Below are 12,187 nucleotides of genomic sequence, written 5' to 3'. Positions count from 1 at the left end.
CAGTTTCAATTTAGTTTTTACGTAGTTTAAAGTTAATGGTTTCTTAAATACTATTAGATGGACATATTACATTATTATTTAATCAATAGCAAGAGGAGGCCACGATTTTAAATTATATTACACATTTGAAATTTCTAAATATCTAAATCGATACCACCATTAAAATTTAAAAACTAAACTTGAAAGTTAAATATTAACCTGAATATTGAATAAATAAAAACATTCTTACAAACACATTTTTAAATCTAAACAAAAATTTGTTTGTTTTTTTTTTTTTGTTTGACAGATTTAACCAAATTTAAAAAGTACACGAAAATGACAAACAATTAATACATCAGTTACACCTAATCTCAAATCATCCAAATATAAAATAAATTGCTTTCGCATAATCATCCCAAATCAGAATTGTCTTCATTACAAACATAGCCAATCATCATAATGATAGATGAATAATATGATATGCTAAATCGGATTTATTCTAACAATATATTGTTTTATTTCTTGAAAAACTCCTTATAACTTTACTTTTTAAAAAAGAAAAGAAAAGAAAAAGAAAAAGAAAAAAAAAAGAAGTTGGATCGAGAATTTGAAACTTTGAATTGAGGTTGATTGCACTATTTTATCTCAATTGAGTTATATTGACTTTAATAATCTTGATAAATTTGCTAAATTAAAAATTTTAGTTCCTAAACTCTTAGGTTTGTATTTAATAAATATCAGAATAATTAGAATCAAATCTTTTTTTTTTTTTTTATATATATTACTTACTCTTCTCTTTGAGGGGTTAAATGAGGCTAATTAGCCAATCTTCTAATACACACTCGTAGATGTGTGTCAGAGAAATTTATGGTGCTCGAAGTTGCAAGATATCAATCCAATCTCAACTCGTTTATTTTCGACTTGACTGGTCGGTCCAAACCCCGAGACAATTACATTTTTATTATGGGACACGTGCTCCCCATGCCTTTTTCTGTTACCCTTTGGCCTTGGGCTCACCTTAGATTTTAGGTCTTTCCTTGAACAACTTTCAATAAATTTTTAACATTTCAAATATGATACATATTAATATATTTGATACAAAATAAAAAATTCCACATCTATAGATATTTTATAATTTTGGACTTATTAAACACATTAAAATTTAAAAAACGTATCCTAAGTTCAAAGTTCAAATACCAAATAAATATAAGCATGAGAGATTATATTTCCAAACTTGTAATTTAATAATCTTTTCAAAATTGTTGAAGTATATGTCTAACTTTGTAATTTAATATCATAAATTAGAAAATTTAAAAAGAAAAAAAAAAACCTCATAAATTAGATTTAAAATCGTAATTAAACCAGTTCCTCACGGACAGTACAGACACAAATGAAGCAAACCGCCAAGGTATTCCATTACCTTTCTTCTCTCCATTTTAAAACCGGATGATTTGAATCAATTTGAGAGAAACGAGCCAAATTTTCGAAAACTAAGTACGAATCGCAAGTTCGAATTGCAGCGATCAAATTACTGATTTTCTCAGCTTTAATTTTCTCTCACTTTCTCGAGAAAATCGTTAAGAAAACGCGGGAATTCATAGTTTCATCAGCAATGAAAATCCGTCAGAAAAATGCACATGATCGTCCGTTGGAGAGAAATCCTCTCACCGCCTCGATTAAATCTCTTCCGATGTTGATGCTTTACTTCCTCCTTATGTTCTTCTCGATGATCTGTTTATTTTACTCTCCAAAATTTCTCTATTATTCTTCATTTTATTGTCGCAGCCGTGGATCTTCATCTTCATCCATGAAAATCGACGACTCTGTTCTTGATCCGGCACCAGAATCGCTATTGCCGAAGCCTCGAGAGGAAACAAATATCTCTCATGTAATTTTCGGCATAGCCGCTTCCGCTAAGCTTTGGAATCACAGAAAAAATTACATCAAGCTATGGTGGAGATCCAACGAAATGCGAGGAATCGTCTGGTTAGATGAGGCAGTGGAAAGCGCCGGCGACGATGACTTCCTCCCGACGGTAATGATTTCCAGTGATACTTCTGAATTTCTTTACGAAAATCCGGAAGGGCATAGATCTGCGATACGGATTTCGCGAATTGTCTCTGAAACTTTGAGGCTAGGGCTTTTCGCTAGGGCAGAGGTACGGTGGATTGTTATGGGCGACGATGACACTTTTTTCGCCGTCGATAACTTGGTGAAGGTGTTGCGGAAGTACGATGATAATCAATTTTACTATATCGGAAGTTCGTCGGAAAGTCATTTACAGAATATGCATTTCTCTTACAATATGGCTTACGGCGGAGGTGGATTCGCTATAAGTTATCCATTGGCGAAAGAACTGGAGAAAATGCAGGATAATTGCTTGCAGAGGTATCCGAAATTATACGGTTCCGATGATCGGATTCAGGCTTGCATGGCGGAGCTCGGCGTTCCTCTCACCAGAGAACCAGGATTTCACCAGGTGCGTTTTTATCGCTTTCCAATTCCATTACTGGCGCTTCATTCACACTCCTACTTCAGTTTTACTCTAGATCAAAAAACCAAATCCAAACTTTAGTTCAAATGTATCATAATAGTTTAGTCTTTAATCTATAATTTTTAATAATTTAATTTCTATTATTAAAATTTAATGAAAGTTCGATAAATTAATCAATTTTTTTTTTTTTTTTAATTATAGAGACTAAGTCATTACATCATTAAAGTTGACGCTTAATTTTGATGATATTTTTCTTACAAATTTCATAGTATACGGATTAAATAATTATTTATTAAAATTTACAAATTTAATTGTTACAAATTTGAAATTTAAGGACTAAATCATTATCAACTTTTATTTATGGGCTAAATTGTTAGTTCTATGAAAGTTTAGAGATCAAATCTAATCCGAAAGAAAAATGATATTTTAACAAAATAAAAGTAATATTTAACTAACAAAATCCAGTAATAATATATTTACACAAAATTCAGTAGTAAAATATAAATAGCATTTTGCTATGAAGTCTTTGTACTCGCATGATATTTTCAAATTCAAGTCAAAAAACTTTCAAATAAAGCCATAGAGTCATTTTTTTCCATTTCCCCCCATAGAATCGTTATAAAATACAACACCTACAAAAGTATTACTACTTCTAACTATAAATCTCTAATAAAAAGGGAAAAAAAGGTGATTCGACTAACATAAATATATTAATTTAACTACTTATTAACTTTTAAGTTTAATGAGTAAAATTAAAACATTGTTTTTTTTACAACGAATAGATACATGTAATTTGCATTTTTCAACTTTTGAAAGAATAACCACGTGTCATTTACTCTAAAAATAATATTTAAATATATCTCGGACATCATCTATCTTTATACATTATATTAAGTTGTCCAATCGTAATTTTTTATGTGAAAATTTCTTTAAATTATTTTAATTAATTTTTCGGTGTGAACTATGAGAAGGGGATGCATAGAGATTGATATATTTTAAGATGTTCTCAAATATTATCTTTTTATTCTCGATTTTACCCATTAAATGAGATAGAATTCAAACTCAAATATTATCTTTTATTCTCGATTTTACCCATTAAATGAGATAGAATTCAAACTTCTAATTTAACTCGACTAAAATTATGATGTAATTTAACTCGACTAAAATTATGATGTGTGTACATGTATATGTATGAGGCTAAAAATTGCTAAGATGGCCTTAGGTGTGTAGGTGGACACTAAAGTCCATTAATTTGGACTCCGTTGTTGATCCATTACCAACATGGATGCAGGAATCAAAAGTCAAATCACTTTTAATACTTCGTCAATTGACGGTTGAAACCGCCACAAGCTTCTTGTCAATTCATCCTCATTCAATTTTAGAATTTCTAGAACCAAATTTAATAGAAGGCTAGTTATAAGAAGAGTGATTATTTTAAATGGTAAAATTATTTGAATATTTTTAAATATAGTAAAATATTACTAACTATTAATGATATATAGTGATAGACATTGATCAATATCAATGATAGACAGTGACATTTTGCTATATTTGTAAATAATTTGGTTCATACTCCTATATTTGAAAACAACACGTCTATTATGGATTTGAGAATTGTATCTTTCTTATTTCTAAGATTTTAAAATGATTTAATTGGTCCACGAAATTTAAATTTTATGTACAAAAGTTCTCTAAATTTTTAAATGTGTCTAACAAAGTCATTAATTTTTCAATTTGTGTCTAATAGATTCGTGAATCTTCAACTATATATCTAACAAATCTCATATGTTCAATATTTTTTTTAAAAAAATATTTACGGTCCTATTAGATACAAAATCAAATATTTATGTTTAGGGTTTCATTAGACATAAATTTCAATTGTATGTCTTAAAAACATCTATTGATTCTTTTTTTTTTTCTTAAAAAAAAAAAGAAACAAATACAATATGGGAACTAGACACAAAAAAATGGAAGTGTAGGACTTACTAGATACAAAATTAAAAGTTTAAGAATCTATTAAATACTTTTAAAAGGTAAGGAACCAAATAGTCACAAATCACAAAATGAATAATTTAATGTTAATTAAATAAGTATATATAATTTAATAGACAAATTTTCATTATATTATGATTAGTGCGATGTTTACGGCAATCTATTTGGGCTCCTGACGGCCCATCCATTGGCACCTTTGGTCTCTCTTCACCACTTGGACATAGTGGATCCAATATTCCCTGAAATGGGCCGTTTTGAGGCCCTACAAAAACTTGGGCCCCCAATGAATCTGGACTCCGCTGGGCTCATGCAGCAATCCATATGCTACCACAAATCTGGGCTTTGGACTGTTTCCATTGCATGGGGCTACGCTGTTCAAATATTTCTCACCAAATTATTCCCCAGGGACGTCCAACTTCCGGCCACCACCTTCCTCAATTGGTACCCTAACGCGGGCACCTCCGCTCACGCCTTCAACACCAGATCGATTAGCCTCGATGCTTGCCAAACTCCCTTTGTTTACTATTTACACAATATCACATTCAATGCGAGTACAAACCAGACGGTTAGCCGATACACTCACTACCGAATACCCGAACCCGAATGCAAGTGGAAGCTGTCGGATCATGCAATGATAGAAATAGTAGATGTCTTGAGAAAACCCGATCCACTTTTATGGGACAAGGTACTAGGAGGAAAATTTTTATTTTATATATATATATATTGTAGTATATTATTTTACAGTTGATTTAACTTTTTTATTTATTATTTTGTATGTTGTTCAGGCTCCAAGAAGGCAATGCTGTAGAATTTTGGGGCCAGAAAAACAAGGTGAAATGTTAGTTGAAATAGGAGAATGTGAAGAAGATGAAATAATCGGGTAATCTCGTTGCCCTTTTTGTAGTTTATTTTTTAGTGGACATTGATGTAACTTCTTCTTCTTCTTCTTATTTGTTAGATACAGATAATGAAAAATTTATGTGCCGTGAAAGAACCACTGTCCGGAAAGCAATTACGACATCTCGGTACTAATCGATGTGCCGGTTGCTCCTCAAGGTTAACACAACTTCCAATTTCAAGCATCCACTGAACAAAAAATTGATTGAAATTGATGGAAATTATGCTTAGAAAAGAGTAGATTTAGAGGAAAAACATATGAATAGGAAAGATAAAAATTGCTCTATATCTTTCTTTTAAAAAATAAGAGCTATTTAAAGGAAATGTAAGATCGATTTCTAAAAAAAAAAAACTGTTTTGAAATTAGTTTTTAAAATGGTTTAAGAATTAAAATTAATTCTTGAAGTTAATCACCCCGACAATTAATTTGTGTATTTTCTTTTGCTATGTTAGTCATTCCCAACATTCCCCCCAACAAATAACTGGTATAGCAAACAAACAAAAAAAAACATTTTATGAAACCTGTTTTCTAAGCAGAAGTTAGGAGACCAAACTTAAACATCAATATCTTATCGATTTGAATTGATATATAGTGAAATGGGGTAACAACTTTGTTAGAGAGAAAAAGACTCTTAAACTTTTTCATAGAAGGCAGCTACACCTTCACAATCATGTTAATTGCTTCATCAAGTCTATCGCAACAGACCACTAAAAAATTGAGCTATGAAGACTTCACATTTCGTCCATACCAAGACCAACTTCATTAAGTTTGTCAAAGACAAACAACTCAAAAACTGAGCTATAAAGATTTTACATCTATCCATCAAGTCCATATCAGGACCACCCAAAGAAAGAGCTATGGTATTTAAAGGTTCTAGTTTTATCTGTCAAGTCCGTACTAGGACCACCTAAATAAAGGGTTATCGACCAACACATCTATGCAACATATCGCCTAGATAAAGTGCTATGGACCACTACAAGAGTTTGAGTCCCATACTTATTAAAAATTCTATAATTATTCTCCTTGTTAGGCCTTTGGTTAGAGGATCCACCGAGTTCCTCTTAGACCTCACAAACTTCAAGAAGATAATTCCTTCTCTCAACAACTGTTCCAAAATTCCATGTTTAAGGTGTTTTGTCATTAGACACATTATGGTAGCTATGAGTCATAGTGCAAAGAGACTGGTACTGATGTCGCCCTACAATAGTACATCTTTCCATAGATTTCTAAGCCATTCATACTAATGCTCTTCACAATGGTACATATCCCAGTAGGCTCTTAAGCCACTCATACTGATGTCCTACTAATTCTAGAGCAATAAATTCACACTTCCATGAAGTAGCTCCTCTACCCAATAAGAACACATATCCACTAGTAAAGCTTACTTTGTCATTCTAAGTTGCCCAGTTTGCATATACTACCCTTCCAATTGTGAAGGAGAACCAAAGCCCAAATGCTCAGCCCAGTGACCTACAACCTACAGCCCACACACAAACAGCCCAACGGTGCTCACTACAATAGTCAAATTTATGATTTCCTTTTATGGACTGTACAATGTATTTTTCTTTTATTTTACTCAGCCCAATTTGACTATTCTTTGGTTAAATGTATATATAAACCTATACCTAGGTGTCTGAACTATGCACTGAAATATACAAAGGATTTTCCCTTGAAAGGCTGCCTCCTTATTCTGCTTATTACTGCTTCTTTGATCATCCCTGACTTGGTATCAGAGCTGATGGCAAACGCCTCTTCAAATCAATTCAATGCCAGCAGTCAATTCATCAGCCCTACCTACAACAACCCACCGTTGAACCAACTGTTTAATCAGATAACTACAATCAAGCTGGACCGTGGAAACTTCCTTCTCTAGAAGAACTTGGCCTTATCGATTTTGAGACACTACCGGTTGGAAGGACACTTGACCGGAGAAGACATTTTCCCTCCAATGATGACTAAGCAAGGAGAGGGAGTCACAAACCAAGTTTTTGGAGCTGGTGTGAGCGTCGATCAACAGCCTGATGGTGGTTTCGGAGCTTTGAGCTCGTCCTCTACTTCAGTCCCTACGGCAAGTCCCCTGTATTTGTCTTGGATCGCTACTGATCAGTTGATTTTGGGCTGCTATATAATTCTATGACTGTAGAAGTTGCAACACAAGTTAGTTTGTGGAGTGCAATTCAGGAGTTGTTTGGGATTCAGTCCCGAGCCGAGGGTGACTACCTTCGTCAAGTATTCCAAACCACCCAAAAAGGATCAATGAAAATGAACGATTATCTTAGAACAATGAAGAGTCATGCTAATAATTTGGAGCTGTCTGGCAACCTGATTTCCCTCAGATCATTAGTGTCTCAAGACTTGATAGGATTGGATGAAGAATATAACCCCATTGTGGCTACATTGCAAGGAAGAGCTGAACTGAAATTGGCAGACATACACTTGGAATTACTAAGCTTTGAAATCCGGCTTAAACTACAGAATACAAGCAAAGCAACCTCACTAGGTAGTGCTTTTTCCACTGTCAATCTCACAACCAGCCACACCAATAGTCAGCCTCACAACAGGAACAAGCAATAAAACAGCCCCAGTACTCGACCTTCCTTCTAAAATAGTGGGCAAAAGGAAAATGGTCGTGGTAGAGGCAGGGGTCGATGGAATGGGGTTAGCAACAATAGACCTACATGCCAAATCTGTTTCAAACAGGGTCATACTGCCCTTAATTATTACAAATTGCTGAACATAAACTTTACCTCTAGTCAGAATACACAGCAAATCAACATAAATCAAACTTCAAGGCCACCATTTGATAACCAACACCCACCACTCAATCAAGCTCTCATGGCAACGCACATCAACCCCTTTTTGGCCACCCCTGAGTTAGTTGTTGATCCTGGATGGTATATGGACAACGGAGCCTCCAACCATGTCACCAGTGACACAAACAACATGACTTATTCATCTGAATACGGAGGTACTGAAAAAGTAACAGTAGGTAATAGAAGTATTCTTCCCATTTCTCATGTTGGTTCTTGTTCTCTTATGACTGATACTGGTATAGTTCATTTGGAAAATGTTTTATGTGTGCCTCAAATAGCTAAGAACCTTATCAGTGTTTCAAAGCTAGCTAAGGACAATAAAATGGATATTGAGTTTCTTGATGACTGTTGTTTTGTTAAGGATATCCATACGGGCAAGGTGGTGCTGAAGAGGGAACTCAATGAAGGGTTATATAAGTTGAAAACAACAAGAGCCACTGGCAGTAAAGTGAAGTTGCATAGTTCCCGCTCAATATTGGATGGTAAATAATGGCTTGTTCTGCTGTTTCTCAAAGTCATAGTGCTAATGTAGTCGTGTTCAAGGAAGTTTTGCATAGAAGGCTTGGACACTCATCTCTAAAAGTCATCAATGATGTAGTTAGAAAATGTAAACTGCCAGTAAAAGTTAATGAAGTCTTTACTTTTTGTGAAGCATGTAAATATGGCAAGTCCCATGCTCTTCCCTTCCCCAACTCTTCATCTCATGCATCTTCACCCTTTGATTTAGTACACTCTGACTTGTGGGGCCTTGCACTAGTAATGTCATCTGATGGATATCGTTATTATGTTCATTTTCTTGATAACTATAGTAGATTTTCTTGGATATATCCTTTAAAACTGAAAAGTGACACCTATGCTGCCTTTACTCACTTCCTTAATATGGTCAAAACTCAGTTTGGAATAACCATCAAAGCTTTTCAAATAGATAATGAGGGAGAATTTAAAAGAATACATCAGTTGTGTAATACTTTAGGGGTCAGTTTAAGACTATCTTGTCCATATACCTTTGCGCAGAATGGACGGGCAGAAAGGAAACATAGGCATATTGTCGAAATGGGACTGACTCTATTAGCTCAAGCCTTCATGCCCCTAAATTTTTGGTGGGATGCATTCATGACCTCTACCTTTATTATTAATGGACTGCCCACACAAAGTCTAAAAGGAAAGTCTCCAATAGAAAAACTTCTTCACAAACAGTTGAATTTTTCTGAATTAAGAACCTTTGGCTGTGTTTGTTATCCCTATCTCAGACCATACAATAGTCAAAAGTTTCAATATAAGTTAGAAAGATGTGTGTATCTTGGGCCTAGTCCAATTCATAAGGGTCACAAATGCCTAACACAATCGGGGAAAACCATTATATCAGGGCATGTTGAGTTTGATGAAACGTTTTTTCCCTTTGTTTCAGGTTTTGCAGCAGAACCAGCACAGTCCCAACCCACTGCCCAACCATATTTAATTTATCCACCACCACCTTAGCATGATCAACCACCACACTGTCCATCTCCATAACTCAATACTGAAACCAGTCCAACAAATATCCCAGCCTCACCTCACAGCCCCTGTCCAACTCCAAACCAGTTTACCTCATCCTCACCTCTGCCAAGCATACCTCCCTTCCCTTCATCTACCCTACACTCACCCAAATCAGCAAACCCATCTCCACTGGCCTCACCCTCCAATCTGCTGCCACTGCCCAACCCCTCCCTACTATCGCCCTCCACTCACTTAAATATTCCATCTCCTGAAGGCCAAACCTCTCATACACCACCAGTACCTCCAGGCCACCTAATGATAACCCATGCCAAGGCTAGAATCTTCAAGCCGAAAGTATGGATGACAAAAACTACAATTCGTGACTGCACCCTCACTAAACCAACAAAATTAAGTGATGCACTAACCACTCCGACTTGGAAAAATGCAATGGACTTGAAGATTCAAGCTCTAAACAACAACCACACTTGGGACCTCGTGCCAGCACCTACTCACAAAACTATTGTTGGTTGTCGATGGGTATTTCAGACTCAAAAGGAACTCTGATGGATCTATTTAAAGGCACAAAGCTCGACTGGTTGCCAAGGGGTTCCACCAAAACCCTGGCGATGATTTCTTCGAAACTTTCAACCCCGTGGTCAAAGCCACCACCATCAGAGTCATTCTTACACTAGTTGCATCCTATAACTGGCACATTGGGCAACTAGATTTCAACAACGTTTTTCTCAATGGCCATCTAGAAGAAGACGTTTATATGACTCAACCACCAGGGTATGCTAATCAATTTCTGCCCAACCATGTATGTAAGCTGCACAAAGCCATCTATGGGCTGAAGCAAGCTCCTCGAGCTTGGAATACAACACTCAAGGATACTCTATACTCATGGGGTTTCCACAGTAGTCATGCTGATATTTCTTTACTGATTTACAAGGAAGGTTCAACCATTATCCTCATGTTAATTTATGTAGATGATGTAATCATTACAGGTAATAGCCATTCACTTATCAACAATGTTATTGCCTGGCTAGAAAAAACCTTTGCTCTCAAAGATCTTGGTCCAGTTAGCTATTTTCTTGGGATTCAAGCATCTCTTGTCAGTTACGGTCTTCTCCTAACTCAAAGCAAATACATTGATGATCTTCTCTCACGACTGGAACTCCAACACCTCAAACTGGCCCCAACTCCCTCTGTTATAAGTAAACATTTTTCAATATCTGACAGCACCCTATTACCTAATCCCTTTATGTACTGCAGCACCATTAGAGCACTCCAATATCTCACCTCTACCAGACTGGATATTGCTTACATTGTTAATCATCTCACTTATTCCTGAAGCAACCAACCGATGTTCATTGGCAAGGAGTGGAAAGAGTTCTTCGGTACCTAAGTGGCACCAAAAACCATGGCCTACCGATTTCACCAGCAAAAGATCTTTCTATTACAGCCTTCTCTGATGCAGATTGGGCTTCAAATGTTGATGATAGACGTTCAATAGCTGCCTACTGTGTATACTTGGGCAACACCGCTGTCTCTTGGTCTTCTAAGAAGCAAACTGCCGTGGCAAGGTCCAGCATCGAATTAGAATATCGAGCACTTGCACATGCCTTTGCTGAAATAGAGTGGCTCAAACAGCTTCTACTCGAGCTTGGCTTTCCTACTGTCTCTAAACCAACACTTTGGTGTGATAATATTAGTGCTGGTGCTCTCACCACCAACCTAGTTTTCCATGTCAAGACTAAACATATTGAGATCGACGTACATTTTGTCCGGGACAAGGTACTTGAAGGAGCACTTGATGTCCGGTACATACCCTCAGCTGACCAAGTAGCATACTGTCTGACGAAGCTGCTCTCCCACTCTCAATTTTCTTATTTTCGGTCCAAACTCGGGGTAACAAAATTACCCGCTCGTTTGAGAGGGGATGTGAAGGAGAACCAAAGCCCAAATGCTCAGCCCAGTGACCTACAACCTACAGCCCACACACAAACAACCCAATGATGCTCACTACAACAGTCAAATTTATGATTTCCTTTTATGGACTGTACAATGTATTTTCTTTTTATTTTACTCAGCCCAATTTGGCTATTCTTTGGTTAAATATATATATAAACCTATACCTAGGTGTCTAAACTATGCACTAAAATATACAAAGGATTTTCCTTCGAAAGGCTGCCTCCTTATTCTGTTTATTACTGCTTCTTTGATCATCCCTGACTCCAATATGATAAAAAAAAATATATTAAAATGCAAACAATAATCTATTGTACGATTAAGATATCTTAACAAATGACAAAGAGCAATAAAATGATCTTTATCAGGATTATGTGTATATCTACTCAATCTTCTCACAATATATGCAATAATAGGTCTAGTATAGTTCATAAAAAACATAACACTTCCTATAATCTATGCATATTCAGATCGAGAAATACATCTTCCTTATTTTTCTTAAGACTCATACTTGAATCAGAAAGTTTTCTTACAAGAACATTTCTCTTTAACAGTTTTCAGTTAACA

General features: G+C 35.5%; 1 protein-coding gene across 9 annotated transcripts; it reads left to right on the top strand.

The window, feature by feature from the left end:
- The first annotated feature begins 1,153 nt into the window (after positions 1 to 1,153).
- Positions 1,154 to 11,774, top strand: LOC120068817 (uncharacterized). 9 transcript variants are annotated; one of them, XR_016524425.1, is made up of 5 exons: positions 1,154 to 2,458; positions 4,608 to 5,150; positions 5,251 to 5,345; positions 5,430 to 5,521; positions 9,585 to 11,774. XR_016524425.1 is itself a non-coding variant. In XM_090306684.1 (4 exons), the coding sequence occupies exons 1-4, from the start codon at positions 1,592 to 1,594 to the stop codon at positions 5,431 to 5,433; spliced, it is 1,509 nt and encodes a 502-aa protein (XP_090162810.1). In that variant the 5' UTR covers positions 1,154 to 1,591; the 3' UTR covers positions 5,434 to 5,883. The 9 variants fall into 9 exon arrangements, 2 of the variants coding, with proteins under 2 accessions (XP_090162810.1, XP_090162760.1); XR_016524362.1 differs by having other exon boundaries at positions 5,424 to 5,521; XR_016524413.1 differs by lacking the exon at positions 9,585 to 11,774 and adding an exon at positions 8,538 to 9,543.
- The last annotated feature ends 413 nt before the right edge of the window (positions 11,775 to 12,187 follow it).

Source organism: Benincasa hispida, chromosome 1, assembly GCF_027475165.1.
Source record: "Benincasa hispida cultivar pf3 chromosome 1, pf3_genome.v1.1, whole genome shotgun sequence".
In the NCBI taxonomy this organism is placed as follows: domain Eukaryota; kingdom Viridiplantae; phylum Streptophyta; class Magnoliopsida; order Cucurbitales; family Cucurbitaceae; genus Benincasa; species Benincasa hispida.
The sequence above is the reverse complement of the archived record's forward strand: the minus strand, read 5'-3'. Positions and strand labels throughout refer to the sequence as shown.

Excerpts from the sequence above, each read along its gene's own strand:
- LOC120068817 (XM_090306634.1), top strand. The coding sequence starts at position 1,592 with ATGAAAATCCGTCAGAAAAATGCACATGATCGTCCGTTGGAGAGAAAT. Across the intron at positions 2,459-4,607 it reads GAGAACCAGGATTTCACCAG|TGCGATGTTTACGGCAATCT; the intron begins GTGCGTTTTTAT and ends TATTATGATTAG. Across the intron at positions 5,151-5,250 it reads ATCCACTTTTATGGGACAAG|GCTCCAAGAAGGCAATGCTG; the intron begins GTACTAGGAGGA and ends TATGTTGTTCAG.